Here is a 20,511-nt window from a genome sequence, read left to right as displayed (position 1 = left end):
TATGCATCTTGACTGTTTCATCTGTCACAGCAGTAACTCTGACCATTTTAATCCAGTTTAGGATTCACCTATTGGCCCCCACCACCCACACACACTGGTCAAAGCACCAGGTCAAAGTTCAAACATATGCTTATACGCCTCTCCTCTCTCTCCAGTGTGAATGTGGCCTCGCTCACCCAGTCGGAGATCCGTGACATCATCCTGGGCATGGAGATCTCTGCTCCGTCACAGCAGCGCCAGCAGATTGCTGAGATTGAGAAGCAGACAAAGGAGCAGTCACAGCTGACCGCCACACAGACGCGCACTGTCAACAAACACGGGGATGAGATCATCACCTCCACAACCTCCAACTATGAGACACAGACCTTCTCCTCCAAGACCGAATGGAGGGTCAGGTATGCCACAATAATTAGTTAAGCCATGAAGCAAAAAACTACTGTAATGAGGCTTTGTGTGTATATACTGGAACAATGGGGGGTTCCACCACACCTCAAGTTCAGGCTGGTCTGATGCATCTCAGGAGCAGGACTTTAAGGCATGAAGGAAGAAGGCACTGAACTCAATTGAAGCCTTTCTTTTATTAACGGGGTGCATGCAGATAATCAGTGAGTTAAAATGGTAAAAAACTAAGCAAACAAAAACATTTATTGTAAAAAAGGGATTTGCATTAGGTGGCGTCTGAAGAGGTTGGCTTTGGGTGTGGTTTCAAACAAGGTGAGGTTGGGGGCAGCTTTCATGTGAGCTGGGTGTTATATGGGTATTGGGTATTATATGAAATGGCAGCCTTCATAGTATACACATGTTCACATAACCTTCTGAATTAAGTACTACAGCTATACTACTGATATATTGCAGTGATAATCCTCAAAGAATAAGGTTCAAGTTTATGTGCCACCACTTTATCAATAACAGACATAAATTCCATTTTACATGATCTGTTTCTGTCTTGCTCCTCCCACAGAGCAATCTCTGCTGCTAATCTCCACCTGAGGACGAACCACATCTATGTGTCATCTGATGACATCAAGGAGACGGGATACACCTACATTCTGCCCAAGAATGTCCTCAAGAAGTTCATCTGCATCTCAGATCTGCGGGCACAGGTGTTTATCTGCAATTATTGCATTGAAAATATAACTTATTTTCGTTGCTCTGTCTTTGTATTCTACTGCTGGTAACCAGCTGCAGTCACATTTTTACGAAATCTTGGAGTTGTATGGCTTTGTGTTGTATGTGCTCGGATGTTCCGTGCACAGTTGCATAGCACAATTGTGTCACACCACACAGACCACAGAAGCATGAATCATGGCTCTCAATGATTGTGCCAGAGGACTTGTGAATGTGAAACCAATATGCTTGTATAGATGAGTGCGGTCTTTTATCCTCCAGATTGCAGGCTACCTGTATGGCACCAGCCCACCAGACAACCCCCAGGTGAAGGAGATCCGCTGTATTGTCATGGTGCCGCAGTGGGGGACCCATCAGACGGTGCATCTGCCCAACCAGCTGCCTGGACATGAGTACCTTAAAGTAAGACTGAAAGGATATATATTTCCACATCACCATATTTTTATTTTGTATGTATCAGTCCTCATATTTGAACTGGCCAGGGAAGCGTATCCAAAGCATAACAAATCAAGCAATACTGCTCAACCTGCAATGCCTTACCTCAGCCATCCTCCCCCATTACCAGGAAATGGAGCCCCTTGGCTGGATCCACACTCAGCCCAACGAGTCCCCTCAGCTGTCCCCACAGGACGTCACTTCACATGCCAAGATAATGGCTGACAACCCTGCCTGGGACGGAGAGAAGACCATCATCATTACCTGCAGGTACGACCCCTTCCACCTCATCTGACTTCTTAAACTTGATATTCTTCACTTGCCTGCAAGACAGGCTATTTTCTTTCTCCAGCAACCGCTGTCTTTACACATTTTGTCAGTTTGTAGTCTTGTAATATTTATGTAACTGTTATTAAAGTCATGGAGTCATATTTCTACTGGTATGAAAGGAAAGCACTCACACTTGGCATTATCATAGTTTCTAAACGGAAATATTAACATTATCACCCATATTGTCAGAAAATCTCTATTTTGGTATATCTATGATTCCCACAATGCATTTTGTGGGCACTGGTCTGGCCGTCATTACATCATCAGTGTGATTTTCTGAAGTCATGATTGCTAATTTGCCATAAATACGGTGAACAAGGACAATGTCTCAGCCACCAAGGGTAGTGACTAAAAAACAGGAAATGGGAATTTCATATTCAATCAATTGTCCTCCAGGAACTTGAAGTTTCAGCACAGCTTTGATTGCATTTCATAGACACACAGAACACTGCTCAGTATTAATATCTGCTTAAAGGAGGAAAGGAACTTTAATGTGCGCACTGGTTTTTCAGCTTCACCCCCGGGTCCTGCACACTGACCGCCTACAAGCTGACACCCAGTGGTTATGAGTGGGGCCGGCAGAACACAGACAAGGGAAATAACCCGAAGGGCTACCTACCGTCGCATTACGAGAGGGTGCAGATGCTGCTCTCGGATCGCTTCCTGGGTTTCTTCATGGTTCCCGGCCAGGTCTCCTGGAACTACAACTTCATGGGTCAGTACTCACAGTTTCTGCTTACTGATGAATGAATAATGATGTTATGGCTTATAGCAGCACAATTGAAAATAGTGTTTTATAGCCTTCACTTCCTCCGTTGATGTATATAGACTTTTTTTCAACTGTCTAATTATATAATAATAACTGTAATGGGTGGGAGTATTTATGGATTTATGATCTTTGGACCACCTATAGATGGACTCAATCGTTTTCTGCATAGCTCCTCAGTGGAACTGTCTTCACTCTGAGCATCAGTGATTAATATTATAACCATCAAACTAGACATCTGATCAATTATTGAGTGCCCTGTTCATTCATCCTATCTATCCAACTGCCTACAGGTGTGCGCCATGACCCCAACATGAAGTATGACCTCCAGTTGTCCAACCCCAAGGAGTTCTACCATGAAGTTCACCGACCATCACACTTCCTCAACTTTGCCTCGCTGCAGGAGGGTGAAGTCTACAACGCAGACCGTGAGGACATGTATGGTTGAGAAAACTGACCGTTATTCATTTTTGAAGAAAGGTCAATGTGAGTCATGTAGAGCCAGCCAAGTTCAGGCGTTGTAATATTTCTACTGGGCAGATGTAAGTGCTACAGATATTGATGTTTGAAATTTGTATGTGAACAGTTCAGGATCACCTTTTAAAATGTGGGTGTTTTCTACAAATGTTTTTGTTTTTTTGTTTTTTTACCCCACGATTCCCCTGTCCCTCCCTTTAACTGTTTGTCCATTGAGGTTTCGGCATGAAAACACATTCTGCAATTTATTTCTGTGGCTATTTCTGTAGTCAAAGTATACAGTACAGTTGTTGGCTGTAATATTCGATTATTGAATTTATTTTCAAAAGGATGAAATTCTGTTAGCCCTTTAGGATTTAAAGTACAATTCAAAGTCCTTTTTTCATTCCAGCAATCAATACCCATTTATTCTATTGTACTGTATCATGTGACATTGTAGTTTGGGTTTGAATAAAGATCTTCAGTTTTATAAATAATTGTTTCATGATAATACTTATTTCTAGACTTTTCATATTTTAAATAGCACTGCACAATGTTTAATGTACAAATGCACAGATTTTTTTTTTTTTTTTTTATATATACTTTTTATTGAGTTTTGAAAATGCACAGATTAGTATACTATTAAGTCTGAGACCAGTCTTAGCCCCATTATTTTCACTAGAAGCTGCGTCTAGTCGGCGACCTGGCCAACTCGGAACAATGTAAATAGGGAATGAATGCCCCGCCCTTTAATGCAAACCCCATTATACCTGTTTTCATAGGACCCGTTTTGACCATTTGTCTGCCTGTGTCCATTTTTGCCCATATATGGAGATATCTATCTGTCTGTCGGTGTCCATTTTATGTCCATATATGGAGATCACTGCAGTTATAGTTCTGGGTCCATTTTATGCCCATATATGCCCATATATGGAGATATCTGTCTATCTGCATCCATTTTATGCCCATATATGGAGATCTCTGTATCTGTCTGTCTGTGTCCCTTTTATGCCCGTATATGGAGATCTTTGTGATTCTGCATCCATTGTATGCCCATATATGCCATATATGGAGATATCTGTTTATCTGCGTCCATTTTATGCCCATATATGAGATTTCTGTCGCTTTTTCAAACAATCGTGGGTCGGGTCGGGTTGAGGCCGAGCACTGCACTACCTGCTGCGGTGGGGAACGCACGTGCCGAATTTGAAATAGGGAATGAATGCCCCACCCTTTAATGCAAACCCCATGAATGCCCCACCCTTTAATGCAAACCCCAATATACCTGTTGTCATAGGACCCGTTTTGACCATCTGTTTGTCTTTGTCCACTTATGCCCATATATGAAGATCTCTGCACACACAGTACCGGTTGCGGAAAACTCTGATGTCAGACTTTATGCCCATATCTGGAGAACGCGCGTGCCGGTGGGAAGAAGGGTTCTCGAGATACGCGGATTACATACATACATACACATTCACAGAGGTTTTGTGTTGACTCATGTGGCGTACGTGATGTCAGAGCCTTTTATGAAGTGATGTCACAATGACTCAGTGCTTGCGCCGATTTCCTCCGGAACAGCCTGATGTCAACAATCAGCTCCGCATAAGGAGATTCCGAACGTTTCGCGCCGGTTTCGGAAAACCGCGAGTCGGGTCGGGTCGAGGCCCGGCACTGCACTCCGCGCGGCGGCGGGGAACGCGCGTGCCGAATCTGAAGCCGGTGGGACGAACGGTTCTCGAGATACGCGGATTACAAACAAACAAACAAACAGACAGACAGAGATTTGTCGCATTTATAGATAGATGATAGAAAGGAGGGGGGTGGAGGGCAGAGCGGAAGAGCAAGGGAGAAAAAGAAACGTGTCAAAGAATTCAAGGATGTGGATATGGGTAAGTGAGAGTGGGTATAATGTGGGGTTATACAGTTGGCCTCCATTTTCTATGCAATGATGACATGAGCTGCAGTATGTTTTAGTGTGGGAAACATTGTATTTATCCAGGTTTGGTTCACCTGCATGGGCACAAAAGTGCATAGGCTACACTTTTACACATTTCATACCTGGAAGCTGCTCTGTAAAAAACACAGTATCTTGGCTACTGAGCTGTATTGAGAGCATACTAGGATTAAATGTTAATGCTGTCCAGGTCAAACCACTGGTCCGATTGGGTGCTGGTCCAGTGGGGCTTTTAAACTATTAATCTTGTTTATAGAAATTGAAGTCCTCAAATTGTCTAAGAACTTAATTGTAATTATTTGTAATGACAATGGAATCCCCTTTGTCAGCAGCTTTAATTACAAAGGACCTATTGTTTTGGGTTATTGTAGATAAAGCTTTTATTTTTCAAATTCTAACTGCCAGTCTACATAGCCTAATCTTTCAACTTTACTTCTATAAATATAAAATAGCTTGTTTTTTTGGGCAGGGGCATTGCTAAAGATTTTTTTGCAATTTACATCGACTAAAGGTTTAAACATAGGCAACTTGATCAAATTCACATTTGAGGACTGACTTCATTGTTCAGAAATGGGATTAGAATATATACAACTTCAAGTTCATAATAAATGTCATAAGCCACGCCTTGTAGTCTACCTGTATTACAACGCTGAAGACTGGGGTTGGCTAATAAAATATAAACATCACCACAACCACACCAAGACCCAGAAGTGCTTCCAAAGGCCTCAAAGAACTAGATTAAAGCTGTAAGTGTAACCATCTGTCCAATCCATTGTGATAATGACAACTGTCGCTGAGTTCAGCCTACTATTGAGCGTCTGCCAAATGCCTAACTTGTAATTTATGTAGTCTTTGGCCTATTTTAAAAGATCCATTGGTGAAACATCGCATTCTCTGTATGTGTGGCTGATTGATTTGCGTTGCCTTTAGAGGAAAAGTAATTTGCATGCTCTCTCATGCATTATGATTAAAGTATGGTCGACCTGGCATTAACATGTAGTAGTGCTCTTATTACATTGGTCAGAAAAGTAGGAGGGTTCTCTTCTCTACGCAGCGATCAACATACAGCAGGGCTGAGGCAACAGTCTGCTACAGTGCATTGCCTTGTACTCGATGTTCTTTTATTATTGTGAGCTCTATATCTTTACTGCCGCACCAAAACAAACCGGGTGATGTGTTGCCGGGAGAAAAGTGTCAGGTTCCAGTTTGTGTTGCTGAGCGGGTAACAACAACCGACCGCACATGGGATTATCTCAGTAGTGTTTTTAAATCAAGTTCGTGTTTTTGTATTCACGAATCAGAATGCTGCGCGCTGTCATTTGAGACGCTCGCTTTTACGGATAACAATAACCTCGAGGCTCGACGCGGTTGTAAATGTAGTCTCGGTTTCGAATGATAATAAAGCGCACTTGTTGTCTGACTCTGCCCTGCTGCTGTTGCTGCTGACTGGGGCGCAGAAATGGAGACAATGTGCGAGACGATCAGCGACAACAACACCGACGACATTAACAACAAGCCTTCATCATCAGAGGTGAAAAAGACAACAGAAGGCTGCTTCTTGAGGTCGTTCACGTCGCTCACCGTGGACGACGTCTACGAGATCGCCAAGCTGATCGGTGGCGAGGTAGAGAGGCTCATTGACGGCTACGGCAGCGATAGCGCCGCGGGTCTCGTTCCCCGGATCGTCAAGGTTTTGGAGCTGCTGGAGAGCTTTGCCTCTAGGAACCACGCTCACAAGCTGAGGGAAGAGGAACTGCTCAGGACCTTCGAGACGCTGCAGCTGCAGCAGCAGAAGAAGCAGCGCGCTGGCAAGGACGAGGAGGCCAGCAACAAGAAGCATGAAATACGGGTGAGCAGTCACTGGTGGGGAAAGCACTCAAATAAATAAGCCTAAAGTGGGTGTATGTTTTATAATATTATAATTTCTGTCTGCAACGTAAGTAGTAGTACAGTAGTAACTGTATTTGGATCCGTGATGTATGTATGGAGTAACTAACTAGTAGTAAAAGTAGCCAATTGGAAATTGGAAATACTCCAGTAAAGTACAAATACCTCAGAATAATACTCAAGTACAGACAGTACAGTTGTCTACTCTACTTGAGTAAATGTACTTTACACCAGTGCGGGTGAGGAAACTAAAGCCATGTTGTTTATGTTTAGTCGTAGCCTACCAAGTCGTAGCCTACTCGTACGACGGTGTCTCTCGCCATATAGCCTCCCTAAACTCTATGGAAGCCTTTAATCCCCTGTCTGTCTGTGGAATTAAACGTTGGCCTACAAATAAAACTGTCTGAACGAACGCGACAGTAGCCTACACGTGCTTGTTGTTGACGCCAGTCAAGTGTACAGTAGTCTTCTTATTTATTTGTGTTTCATGCGTGTCAAATGTCACTTTGACATTGATTGATTGCCAGGCAAGTACTGAACAGGTTAGTCACCGTCCAGGCGTCCACCAATGCAGCGAAAACATTGTGGAATTCTAGAGATTCTAGAGGGGCTTTTGATGCATTTCTATTTCCAGTATTGAGGTTCCTTCTTCAATACCATGATGATGATGCACCTGACCTGCTGCTGCTACTGTTAACGATTTACCATCATGAACAGAGGAAGTGGTGTGTGATATTACTTCCGCTCACTCAGGACAGTCAGGAGTACCTTACTACCTCACATGATGGTTCTCAATCTGATTAAAGGCAGTGCACTGTAGTAGGCCCTACAGCTCTGTTCATCCTTATCAATTTTCAACTGTTATTAATGCAGTGTGGGAAAGCCTATTGATGTGTGTTATTCAGAAGATTGATTTAGGCCTAATTACAGACATTTAAAAAAAAAAAAACATGAAATCATACATTTTACAATATTATGTGAAATATCAAATATTAATAATAATAATAATAGCTACATTTATATAGCGCTTTTCTGAGTACCCAAAGACAACTTAATTCTGGGAAAAAGGCAAAACACTAAGGAAAGGCTAAGACATAAAGATAGCCTGATGAGGGCCTAAAGTTTAGACAACACAAGAATAGGCCTACACAATGTTTCAGTCTGTTTAGACTCTAAACAGACCGAAACGTGTATTCCCATCAAAGCCTTTTTTGCATTTTAAGACCATGTGCGGGAGCTTTTCTTTTTAAGACTAAGGAATAACATCAATAAAAACAGTGGACTGAAGAAATAAAGGGCTCCGTAAATACTGTGAAGTCCCCACTGACAGTCAGCGCTCCTCCCCTCAGCAGCAGGAGGCACAGCAGAAGGAGGAGCAGTTGAAGAGGAGGTGTGAGGACCTGCAGGCTCAGGTGCAGCAGCTCCAGGAGGAGAGACAGGAGCTTCAGAGCAGGCTGAGGGGCAGCCATGCCCAGGAGGGTACGTACAGTACCTGTTCATTGACCCATTAAGCTTAATTCCCACCGGGCACGATAAAGATAACTATAACGATAATTAACAACAACTGCCGTCCTGTTGTCCTGCTGCCGACAACAGCACGCTACCATCCACTTCAGTTGAGAATGATTTTTAAAACGATATTTTTATCATTCTACAAATGCCTTCTAAATCACTAGTTCTCAAACTTTTTCGTATTTCTATTAAACTTTTTTAAACACTTTCAAGATGGTTCAAAAAGGTTAAAAAATGGCAGACGTACAAGCTCGGCACTGTGCAGTGTGCTGTGCTGTGATTACATCTGCTATTTTTTTAATAGCCAAAGCTAAAATCTAAAGCGACATAGATGTTTTGCTGGGTTGAGCGCATAGGAAGCACACAGTGATGTTCAATTTTATACTTTGTCGCCCAACTGTGCCGCTCCACAAAAATGACACATTTTCATTTCATATCATATTTGAAACATTTATGTCCCACAATAGTTATGTTCTCAATCTCTGTCTCTTACTGGGAATCTTCCCGTACCCCTTCAGTTTTAAGGTATTAATGCCTCATTCACACTACAGATATATAGTTGAACGTTTTGCTTGGTAATTCAATGTAATCTCAATGGAAACCAGCTTTAAAGGCTGGATTCCAAGGACAGCCGACACGCCCAGCCTTTAAAGCTGGTTTCCATTGAGATTACATTGAATTACCAAGCAAAACGTTCAACTATATATCTGTAGTGTGAATGAGGCATTAGGCTGGGGAAATCCAGGGTTAATGTTTTGACATTGGGACTGTTCCAACAATTAGTCTACAATGTGCCGTAATCACATCAACATTTGCAGTGGGTGAGTCTGTTATATTAGGCCTGTAATGCTGCTTGAATGACTAATTAATTGGTAAATGTAATGAGCAATCACATCCGTTTCACTCCACCAATATTGTTTTATAATGGTATTGATGAACAGATTTAATTCAGCAGCACATTATAACTACCAGGCCTTTTAGTGGTTATGACATTAACCTAAAGTTCCAATACCTCTTGTCACAGTCTACCTCCTCCTACAGGTTCCTGTTCTGTTACAGGAGCCTAGAGAATCATGGAAATAACCAGTGAATTAGATTCATTGCTCATAAATAATAGACACCAACACTTAGCACTAAACAGAAACCATTCCAGTGTAATGTGAGCCGCGAGAATGGAGTTGTTCTGCTGACTCATACTTGTTAGGACATGAGGTAACAGAGAAATGCTGACATAATTATACTGTGATTCATTTGTGAAGTGAGAGTGACCAGAGTCCTGAAATCCACGAGTGAATTTCAAATGTATTTCTGATGTTGACTCTGTATATTTGGACTAGGTCTATATTTATCTACATTATTTGTGCTCTGGGCATTTGGGACTTTCCTGCAATGGGAGTGCCCTGCCCTGTGAAAGGGCACTGTCTGTTCAGGTGCTACAGTTTCCTAGCTGCACGTTGACCCTCTTCTTAAGATATGTGGGACAGCCAATGCTGTAGCTTCCATCTCTACAACAATTTACTTAATTGAATGTTGTTAACTAAATTAGTTAGACTATTAGTCATGTGGTAGTTAATTACTACTGCTCTCAAGAGTCATCTATTTAGCTGTGACGGCCTTTACACTGATCATTGCATGTCTGCTTGAAGGAGGACATTTGGGAGAACATCTTATTATTAAATTGACTCCAGCAGCTGGAGACGAGTCAACAGACAGAGATCACCATTCTCATAGACTCAGATGCTATATAAGCCATTTAATATTGCTTTACTTTATATTATTATTAGATGATATGGCTAATTTACTATCTAGCTCAGACTGGCTTGAGAGCTAATTTTGTGATAGATGATTTAATTATTTAAAGCTGCAGTGTTCATTAAATTACATTTTGTATGTTATGTCTGGTGAATTACAGCTATGTACTTGTGTTATAACAAATTATTCCGAATTGGGTTCTCATTCTGCCTCCCTAGATAGATAGATAGATAGATACCTTTATTATCCCAAGGGGGAAATTAAGTTACCCAGAAGGCACAGCAGTTTAAGGTTACAGGACAGTAAGAAAAAAAAGAAAAGGACTGTTGTGTACAGCCGAGCGACAAAAGCAAACAAGAAGAATCAACAATACAGGGGAATCAACCATACAGAGCAATTAAGTTGAAATAAGTGTCGAGACAGAACACAACAAAAAAGTAGTACTAACGTTTCTGTAAAGGATTGCAATTTTAAGGGACTTTTCTAAGCATAATGCAAACTCAAAGAACTTACAATTGTCCATTCATTCAAACATTAGGAACTACTTCTCAACGTAGTGCAACACAAAAAATATACACATATATACAGTATGCATAAGTGTTTGCACCAAGACAATAATAATAATGCTTAGCCGAAAATAAAAGAAAAAGTGCAGAGCCAAAAAAGTGTCCAAAAGTATGTGCAAAAAAAGAAGTGACTTGTGTCGAGTGATGAGTCACAACAAAGAAAAAGAGAAAAACGCAGATAGATGCCTCTGCAATACAGGAGGAGTGGGGGGGGGGAGTAATTTGGATGGACGGGATGGAAGTTTGGAACAATAACAACGTGGAGTCACAGACTTTCACGACGACAGCGTGTAGGCCTCCTCTCCTCTCCTGCGTGAACATCCCGCGGATGTAGTTTCCCTCCCAGAAAAGGTCCAATTCAAATATCTATATAATAACTATATTTTCTTTGCTTGTCATAAAACCTTGCAGATCGGCTATAAGTGAGTCCAATGGCGTTATTCAACATTCTAATAATAATAACAGCTGTGCACCAAACATCCCAAAGAAACCATATTAAAACATTGAATTTGCTTCATTGGTGCAAACTAAACATTATAGCAGTGGTTCTCAAAGTGGGGACCAGGGTTCCTCAGGGTTCCTTTAGGAGGTTCCAAATAGACCCTACAAATAGAGGTGCATTGCATTCGTTCAAGATCAGTCTCAGAATTACGAGGGTCCTTGACATTAAAACATTTGAGGACAACTGCATTAGAGGTATCCATGTGTTTGTGTGTCAGATCGCGTGCAACGACAGGAGAGAGAGGTTATGCTGAAGCTTAAGGAAGTGGTGGACAAGCAACGTGACGAGCTGAGGGCCAAGGTACAGGAGATCTCCACGGTCTCCAAAGAGGTGGAAGCGGTAAGGACAGACTCAGAATGCACACAGACATGCACAACATACACATGCATATTTTTGCTGTCGGGTGGAAACTTTCTAGTTATTATTTTGTTGCACGCTCTTGTTAATACTTTCCATTGTTTATAGATTTATAGCTTATATATTCGATTGGCTATTTCCGCTAGTATTGCAGGACACTGAAGTAGGGCATTAATTGAAGAAGAAAAAAAACATAAACATTTGAAATATGGATATACAAGGTTTCAGCCTGATAACAAAATTGGATGGGTGACTTGAACTCTGTGTAGTTCTAGATGTTGATTGTTATGGCTTTCCTCCATCCCGGTAGACACTGGACTTGATAAACTGGAAAGAGACTGTTAGGAATGCATGTAACATTGGTATCAATGAAAGAACACCTTATCAAACACATGGTTATGTTACAAAGGTGGGTGACCTATTTTTCTATCTGCCTTGTTGACTCACCTCTCCTAAGACACTACACTCCTTTTATTACTGTCACGTTATTACACATTCCTGCACCAATTCACATTTCCTCATATTCCACCTTATATGTCCAAAATTGTTGCTAATCAGGTAATGGAAAAAAATAACCTGTGTTCAAATGGATTATTGTTCAGTGGATGGATTATTAGTTAGCTTTTGTTAATATTTTCATTGGTTAAATATATATAAAACCCACAGATACACTTCAGCACTCTAACTTGTGTTGTGTCACATATAGTGCCATTTCGTACAAAATGTCCTATACGTGAGCCGAAATGAATAGAGTGGGAAATGCCCTACTCGAAATGCCCTAAGTAATTGCTGACATAATCACTATAGATACATATTGGATGAGCCACACTTTGGAATTGGGACAAGTCTAGGCACGGCAGTGACCTTAAACACAGGTGCTGTGTGTGTGTGTGTGTGTGTGTGTGTGTGTGTGTGTGTGTGTGTGTGTGTGCGCGTGTGCGCGCGTGTGCGCGTGTGCGTGCGTGCGTGAGTGTGTGTGTGTGTGTGTGTGTGTGTGTGAATGTGAGAGAGAGAGACATGTGCTGTCGTGTAACGATTTAAACAGTATAACTACTGGGTGTGGGTTTGTTTATGATTTACTCTTTTCTTCTGAGATCATGTGACTGTTGTGAATGTTAGACTGGATAAACCACACTGTTTATCCAGCAACTCTGTCTGCTCAAGTGGATGCCTAGGAGATTTCCTTCTAACCTGAAGTGAATGTTAGCTTTTGTTTTAAAGAATTTCTGTCATCTCTGCCCTGCATTCCTCCCCTCCACCACTGTTTAAGTCAAAATCCTATGCACTGACTCCTTTCAATCATTCAACTTATAATTACTAATCATTTAATTCATAGTTATTACACAAATACTGTGTGTCTGAGAGCTATTTGATCATATCATATCCTAACAGTGTACATTGTTCATCCAAGACATACATGGCAGACCGATTAAGAGATTCAATTCTGGCAAACAGATTTTAAACAGGTGGTGCTTATGGAGGATCTTTGTGCTCATGATACATTCTGTGTGTGTGGATGTATGTGTGCGTGTATGTGCGTGCATGTGTGTGTGCGTGCATGAATTCTTTGCATGCGTATGTATGTGTGTGCGTGTATTGGGGTGTTTTTGTGTCCACAGCTCCAGGAGCAACTGGAACGTTTCATGAAGATGAATGGAGAGTTACGCCACAGACAGAACGTCCTGCAAGCCCAGTTGACGAGCGCAGCGGAGAAGAAGGCTGACATGGAGGCTGACCTCAGACAGAAAGAGAAGGAGATAGAACGCCTCAAATCTAAGCGGGGAAACGCCAACTCTAGTAGCCCAGTAAGGACGGCACTCTGTGTGTGTGTGTGTGTGTGTGTGTGTGTGTGTGTGTGTGTGTGTGTGTGTGTGTGTGTGTGTGTGTGTGTGCGTGCGTGCGTGTGTGGGGAAGAACTCAATATGCCGACGGCCTAAACCGGTCGGCAGGTTAGCTACTCACCAGCGTCGGCAGGTTAGTTACTCACCAGCGTCGGCAGGTTAGTTAATCACCCCGTCGGCAAGTTAACTACTCACCAGCGTTAGTTTTACTGAGGTTAGGGTTAGGGTTAAGGTTAGGTTTAGGTCATCGGCATATTGACGCGGACCTGTGTGTGTCTCTCTCAATTCTGAATTCAAAGGTAGAGCAATTGTTTGGTAATACTGAATAAATTGGAGCTTTCCTTCTCCTATCTTAAATTGTATCCCTGTGCATTTCTCTTTCACTTATACAGGTAAGCTGTGCAAGCTAGGGATTTGGACTCAACCTTGCATCAAGCACAGACTGACCATTGTTTTAACTCTCAACAGTCCAGTCCACGTCAGACGTCTCTGGAGCAGACAGCAGGTGATCCCGACCTACCCTGTTTCACCAAGAAGGAGGTACGCGACATACTACACGAGAGGAATGAACTCAAAACCAACCTGTTCCTGGTCCAAGAGGAGCTGAACTACTACCAGAGGTGCGGGTGGGGGGTTATATACATTTTAGCCATTTAAACTATAATGGTATCCCATATAACTTACGGTTGTTACAATGGCATAGAATTAATGCAATGTGTATCCAACATCCAACATGGCAAAGGAAATTAAAAACAATAAATGCAAAGGGACAAACATCCCAATAAATAAATAGTAAATGGAATCCTTTGTCATCTGTTGTATTCATGTATCTTTGACCACACAAGTGTTACATGGTAACTGAGAGTGATGCATGATCATGTAATGATGTAAAATATGTGAGGGAGGTATTAGACACCCATTCAAGTATTTGCACAGTACGTTTAATTGTCTGGCATTTCCACCGTGTGTCTATGCCTTAGCAATCTGGCTAGCCATCGTCACGAAAAGGGACTGCCAACTTGTCCCTTTTCTGTGTAGCCATCATTGACTCTTGTCTCGAGAGATTGATGCCTTAAGCCTCGATCAGAGTCTGTGGTGAAGAGCTATCCACCGCAAATCAAGTCAGAAAATAAGTGAAGGCCATCATAGTCCGTCACGGTGGAGTCCTATTCACCGTGACTGAGTGGTCTAGATCGACCAATCAGTGAACGGGGTGAAGAGCCTGTCTGTCTGATAATAAAAACAGAGAGATGTGTCGGGACTCGCGGTGGAAAGCTCTTCACCGCGAGGAATGACGTAACATTGTAGTTTCATGACTCAAAAAGACTACACCGCGGTGGATAGCCTTCCACCACGGAGCCGACTCTGATCGAGGCTTTAGTGTTGTGTTGTACTTGTACATCAAATTTATATTACTTGTGTTGTCCGCAGGGAGATCCTAAATGATGAGAAGTGTCCTGGCTTCCTGCTAGATGCTATCCGCTCCACCATCAGGAAACAGAGGACGGTTATCAAGGCCAAGATGCTGGGAATTCCTGTGGATGAATGCAGCAGGTCTGACTCTCACTCTGCCTCTGGTCTTAAGATTTATTATTATTTTCTCGCTTCCCATTTTCAAAACAACAGAAGCAACAAAGTTTAAGGGTGGTAAGAGTAAAGCGTCATTCCCACCAGGCACGATAAAGATACAAAATATCGTTCTCAACTGAAGTGGATGGTAGCGTCTTGTTGTCGGCTGGACGGCAGTTGTTAATGATCATCTGCAGCACAAGTGAGGGTTTGCAGATTTGCCACACAGCAGCTGTACCAGTGGATGTTACAGTATCTGACTGAAAAGGTGGATCTAATGAAAACAACCCACACTAAGTCAACCTTATTTATATTATATAGCACCAAATCACAACAAAAAAGTACAGCTTCGAGGTAGCAAATATGTGGACTAGTTTTTTCTGCATCTTCTTGCGACAGGATGTGCCAGATCTTTGCAAAGGTAAGGTACTGTATGTACTGTGGGTGAAAAGAGGCAGTCTGTGAAATTAGTTTTATGTGGGAGTTAAACGGATATCCGATTCCTGATCAAAAATAATGCCCAGATTTCTTACAGTGATGCTGGTGTCCAGAGTAATATAATCCAGAGTAGCATCATCATAAGATACACGAACACTGGCCGTTACTGCATTTAATTTAGCCATGTCATTATTGGTCTGTGTGTCTTAGCCAGTAGATATAGATGGATAAGTTTCTTTTTGCCATTTAGATTGACTGTCATTAAATAAAAGTAAAATCTTTTAAACTTCAAATAAATAAAATACATTTGGTATAGAGAGAAAAAGTGAGGCAGCCAAGTATAGGACCCCTGGGGACCAATTAAGTGGTTAAGTCTGCATGTTTATTGCAGGCAGTAACTGACTGTCAGTCACCCCTGCCATACACGTGACTGTGCACGTGTCCTAGGGCTACTACACACTACAAGACATACATGGTCCAATTATGCTGTCGGGGGACCTTTTTTGGCGGTCGCTGACAAAACCCTTGAGCTGATCCAAGATCGGGCTTTGTGTGCACTGCGAGAAGATCCAGTCGCGATAATAGTTGTGATGCCTTCTCGAGCGTTTCTAGATATCTAGCAGGTTTGATATATTTGTCTCTGTCGCAGAGTGGACATTATACAATCACTTTGGGTGTGGGTGTATTAAATTCTACCATATAAAAGCAGCAGCACCAGGAAAGTCCCAAAACTGTGCATGTTTTTATAAAACATTTGGAACACTTGCACTCCTCAGCTGCTGCAGCCAAGGTTTTATTATTTTTATAGGGAATACTTTGTATCACCGTGTATGACAGTTGCTGAAAGCTGGTTGACTTGTTTCATTGAGAGAGAGATTGATTGAATACTTAAGTAATAGTTTGCAAAAAAAAGGCACGTGGCACAGCTTTATTATACAAAAGAATGCTAAAAGGATAACCCGGAAAAGCCTAGGGCTTGTTTTCATTAGATCCTGTGTATTCCTGTGTGTGTGTGAGAGAGAGATGGAGACATACAGAGAAATAAATAATTATTTAATGACAATCAATAGCGTCCTGTGTCGGTCTCACGCATATATCACGGGAGCCTAGGCTTGCACATTTTCGTGAGACTTCGGTTAAAATGAATTGGAATAAACACAAATGGGGATCTAGATTGCATCCTGGTGTAATGTCTTGCAGTGTGTGCTCAATTGTCGGCGATTAATCATATACGTAGTGTAAAAACATGATGACTACTTTAAAAGTCGTACAGTGTAGCTGCCTTTACTTTAGGTTGTCTATTTGAATTTTCCTGGTAAAAACATATTATTTTCCTTTACTGTTCAGCACATAAAACCATTACATTCTTTTAGGATGTGATGTCATTAGATAAACTTGCACATTGTGAGTGGGATATTGCTGACACACCCACATCAGGAACATGACATCCACAGAAACCGTTTTGGCTCACACTGTTGAGATTGACATTCCATATTTGGAATGTTGTTGCTGCCACTGAGGAAATTCAGTTCATTCAACTTGAAGAAAACAATGCGCTGAGTAGTTGCCTGTTAAGTGCACCCCAGGAAACTAGAGGTCTGTCTGTGTATCTATTGCAATTGGTCCTTCAAATGGTTTTCACCCAGTTCTATACCCTGCATTGAATTTATGTCTGATCATCTGACAAGGTGAAACCTTACAGATTGGTTTAAATACTATTTGTATTAATTAAAATATGTCCTGGATTGTAGCTTTAGCTCAGGGGCTACCGGTCTATCAGACACAGCTAAACAAACACACACACACACACACACACACACACACACACACGCACACGCACACGCACACGCACACACACACACATACACACACACACACACACTTTTCATGATTATGGTTTTCATTTGTCCCCACCTCCAGTGATGAGGAAGAGAAGGGTCCTTTGTTTGAGCAGACAGAAGAGGACAGCACCGATGGGAGACCAGCTGAATCTCGAATCCGAAATCTGTGAGTACAAGAGTACACACACACCAACTTGTTTAATAAAGTGCAAGTTGATGTTAAATGCATATAAACAATGTTACCCTCAAATAGAGAATGCAAGGATCTATGAATAATAAAATTGACAACAAAATGTTTATAGGTAATTCCAAGTCGCCAACATATCTTCTTTACGAACATGTTAGTACCTTCAGCTTTATGCTGAAGCTAAAGGTGCCATACCACATCTTGGACTATAATAGGTTTGACCTATTGGTGACATCACAATTATGTGACTCAGATTTCAGGGAAGTACACAGAAGCTCTCCCTCTCCAGGGGAAGAATATGAAGAAGGTGACTGACTTTAATTGTATTTCATTGTTTTAACTTAAACACTATCTCTGCTAGTGCTCATTTGAGGTCCGCTCTTGCTGGTTGCTGGTTATTTGGCTAAACGACTAACCCATTGTTGTTGGCGGACAACATATCTTAGCCTTTTAGCGGGAAAACTCAGCTTGCCGGCTAACGATGGAGCTAACGATACAGTAGCCAATTCTTTTTACAGCTTTTTCTCCATGCTTGCCACTGCTGTTGCCCCTTACTGGCTAACCTGCCAGTGAAGAGCCCCCACTGGGAGGATGTAGCTCCTCCATCCTACTCCTGTTCTACATTCCCTGCCTCAGCCTAGGAGTATGCCCTCCTTAACCTGCTTACCTCCCCTCAACACTGCCAACTTTTTCATATACTGTAGATGCTCTGCAAGCCAGGTGCACTGCAGTGGATTCAAACCCCTAGACTGAAGTGATGGGCAATGTAATTTACCCCTGCGCCACCTGACTGCCCTGAAATAAAAGTTGATTGATTGTTTGATAGTGTATTGAGAAGGACATTTTGAGAGAACCTAGCATTGATTCAGCACCATGGATATGGCGTGCAGTCACTACTAGCTAAATACTAAAGACAATACTCCAGCCAGACACTTTTGAAGGAGTGGAGAGCGAGGAGAGAGGAGGCTCCCCAGCAGCTTGGAGTGGGGATCAGTGAGGATACATGAAGAAGTGTATCCTTCATGTCTTTGTAGAAGTGTAATCTCATCTGAATACTTTACGTATAAGTGTTTTCCTTCCTTTCTCCCGTGACGTATTCCTTCTCCACCTCCACATGACAACCCTCTGGGATCCGGGGTGATTAATCTTTCCAGCTGTGTGACACAGCATAAGTAATTGCCGTCACTTCAAAATGAAGTGGACTGAGCAAGGAGCATTATCGCTCCTTAAAGTTAACCCAATCGATTCCTCCATCCTTGTCTTGCCTCTCCTCCTTGCCTTCTTGCTCAGTGGCGGGGCTAAGGCACGAGGAAATGACACAAGTGGAGAATGCGGTTGAGCATCCAAAATCGCAAACACCACCACAAACAGTGTCATCATCTGCAAAGTTCTTTAAGTCTCTCCGTTTCAGTCAAGAGATTGACACCACTTCGGTTCTAAGATCTGTGATATCCCCTATGCTTATAACTAACCTATATTTAGCTATAGGCCTCTGCAGTAGATTCTGACCTCAGGCGTGTCTTATCTCCCTTGTTGCCAACAGCTTTGGTTTCCTGACGCGTTCAGGCAGCAGCCGGAGCCCCAACCACATGAGCACTTCCGCCTCAGCCTGGGAGATCATTGGAGACTCTGAGGTGAACGGGGAGAGCTGAGTTGAACCCACGGCTGTATGTGAGCCTTCTCTGTGTATTCCTCTTGCACTGCTGCACTGTGCCCCTACATTGCCTTCTGCTTTTCTGAAAAGAAAAGTCTCTTTCATTTTCTTGTAACCTTTTCCTTATCCTTTATGTTGAAAATGATATGCGGTTATTATATGGTTTTAAAATGTATTTTTTCATTTTAAGACTTTTAAAGGTTGTTAAGCAAGTGGGCTCTTTTGGAGTTTAAGGAAAGTGAAAGTGACATTGCACTTCATGCTTCAAACGAAACCATTATCTTTCTTCTTTGCTTTTTATTGCTATCGTACTTTCTATCACATCCTGTAGTTTCACTGTTCTGTCTTCCATATTATTTCTCTTTTATGTGATTATCGGCAGCAGTGGCATACGTATTGTTGCACAGTATTAAGAGAGGGTTAGGGTTATACCTTAGCTATGATCTTATGTATCCACAAATTATTCTCAGTGAGATTGTGTATAGACAGGGAAAGAAATAATGTATAAACCAAAGATTTACCATGATGTATTGTGAAATGAAACTTGTAGTGGAACCAATCAGTACTACACTTTTGTACCACAAGAGGGCATTGGTTCATTGAGAATACGATTAACCTAAAGTATATTTTAAAAACCAACCATTTAACTTGAACTAATCATTTAACTTGGGGTATTTTTGTGACAGTACCCATGTGTGGGTATAATTTGTCATGACTAACGACATTTAGCACTTAGTCAGCTGCAGCTTGCCATTGATTCCCAGTCTATTCTGTAACTGTGAATACATACACTGTATTATTCCCCCATACTGAATGTATTGATTCTGAGAGTCTCATGTATTGACTCAGATTCTATGTTTTATAAGTATTTGTATGTATTTGGCCTCACTCCTGAAATGATTGCCAGACCCATGAAATGGGTAGGCCTACATAAGCAAATGTCGGTCTGTCCGGGTTTTCTATATAAAGGGTATATATGATGATGACATGATGATGACATGCCTACAAAAGGCATGATGTCATAAATGATGATGACAGACAGGGGGTTGGCAGAACCGGGGTCTGGCACAACCAGGTTGACCGCCAGACCCAGAGGGTCGGCCTACATAAGGCTTTGTAGGCTTCTCTCCTTATCTCCCATGAGGGAGGGACAGACCGACAGACAAAGCAAAAGGCTTTGTCTGTCGGTCTGTCCCTCCCTCTTTTCTCCATATTTGGTCACAATGATGTCACAAATGATGATGACATGAGGGAGGGACAGACAGCCTATAAAGGGACAGACAGCCTATAAATGTACCATTAAATTTATAGGCCCAGAGGGTTGGCAGAACCG

At 42.0% G+C, this 20,511-nt stretch overlaps 2 protein-coding genes across 4 annotated transcripts in view; both read left to right on the top strand.

The window, feature by feature from the left end:
* prpf8 (pre-mRNA processing factor 8) overlaps positions 1-3,606 on the top strand; it is a 30,210-nt gene extending 26,604 nt beyond the window's left edge. Inside the window, exons 38-43 of the mRNA XM_080731284.1 lie at positions 156-395; positions 962-1,103; positions 1,390-1,530; positions 1,694-1,833; positions 2,406-2,608; positions 2,953-3,606. Of these exons, the coding sequence (XP_080587410.1) occupies positions 156-395; positions 962-1,103; positions 1,390-1,530; positions 1,694-1,833; positions 2,406-2,608; positions 2,953-3,107 (1,021 nt within the window). The 3' untranslated portion in view covers positions 3,108-3,606. The remainder of the gene's footprint in view (positions 1-155; positions 396-961; positions 1,104-1,389; positions 1,531-1,693; positions 1,834-2,405; positions 2,609-2,952) is intronic.
* Positions 3,607-6,171: 2,565 nt separating this feature from the next.
* rilp (Rab interacting lysosomal protein) lies at positions 6,172-20,297 on the top strand. 3 transcript variants are annotated; one of them, XM_080731694.1, is made up of 9 exons: positions 6,172-6,921; positions 8,309-8,438; positions 11,509-11,630; positions 13,268-13,453; positions 13,958-14,109; positions 14,921-15,043; positions 17,417-17,503; positions 17,778-17,831; positions 19,068-19,146. In XM_080731694.1, the coding sequence occupies exons 1-8, from the start codon at positions 6,532-6,534 to the stop codon at positions 17,824-17,826; spliced, it is 1,239 nt and encodes a 412-aa protein (XP_080587820.1). In that variant the 5' UTR covers positions 6,172-6,531; the 3' UTR covers positions 17,827-17,831; positions 19,068-19,146. The 3 variants fall into 3 exon arrangements, with proteins under 3 accessions (XP_080587820.1, XP_080587819.1, XP_080587818.1); XM_080731693.1 differs by lacking the exon at positions 17,778-17,831 and having other exon boundaries at positions 8,312-8,438; positions 19,068-20,297; XM_080731692.1 differs by lacking the exon at positions 17,778-17,831 and having other exon boundaries at positions 19,068-20,297.
* The last annotated feature ends 214 nt before the right edge of the window (positions 20,298-20,511 follow it).

This window comes from Nannobrachium achirus, assembly GCF_963921795.1.
Source record: "Nannobrachium achirus genome assembly, chromosome: 8".
NCBI lineage: Eukaryota > Metazoa > Chordata > Actinopteri > Myctophiformes > Myctophidae > Nannobrachium > Nannobrachium achirus.
The sequence above is the reverse complement of the archived record's forward strand: the minus strand, read 5'-3'. Positions and strand labels throughout refer to the sequence as shown.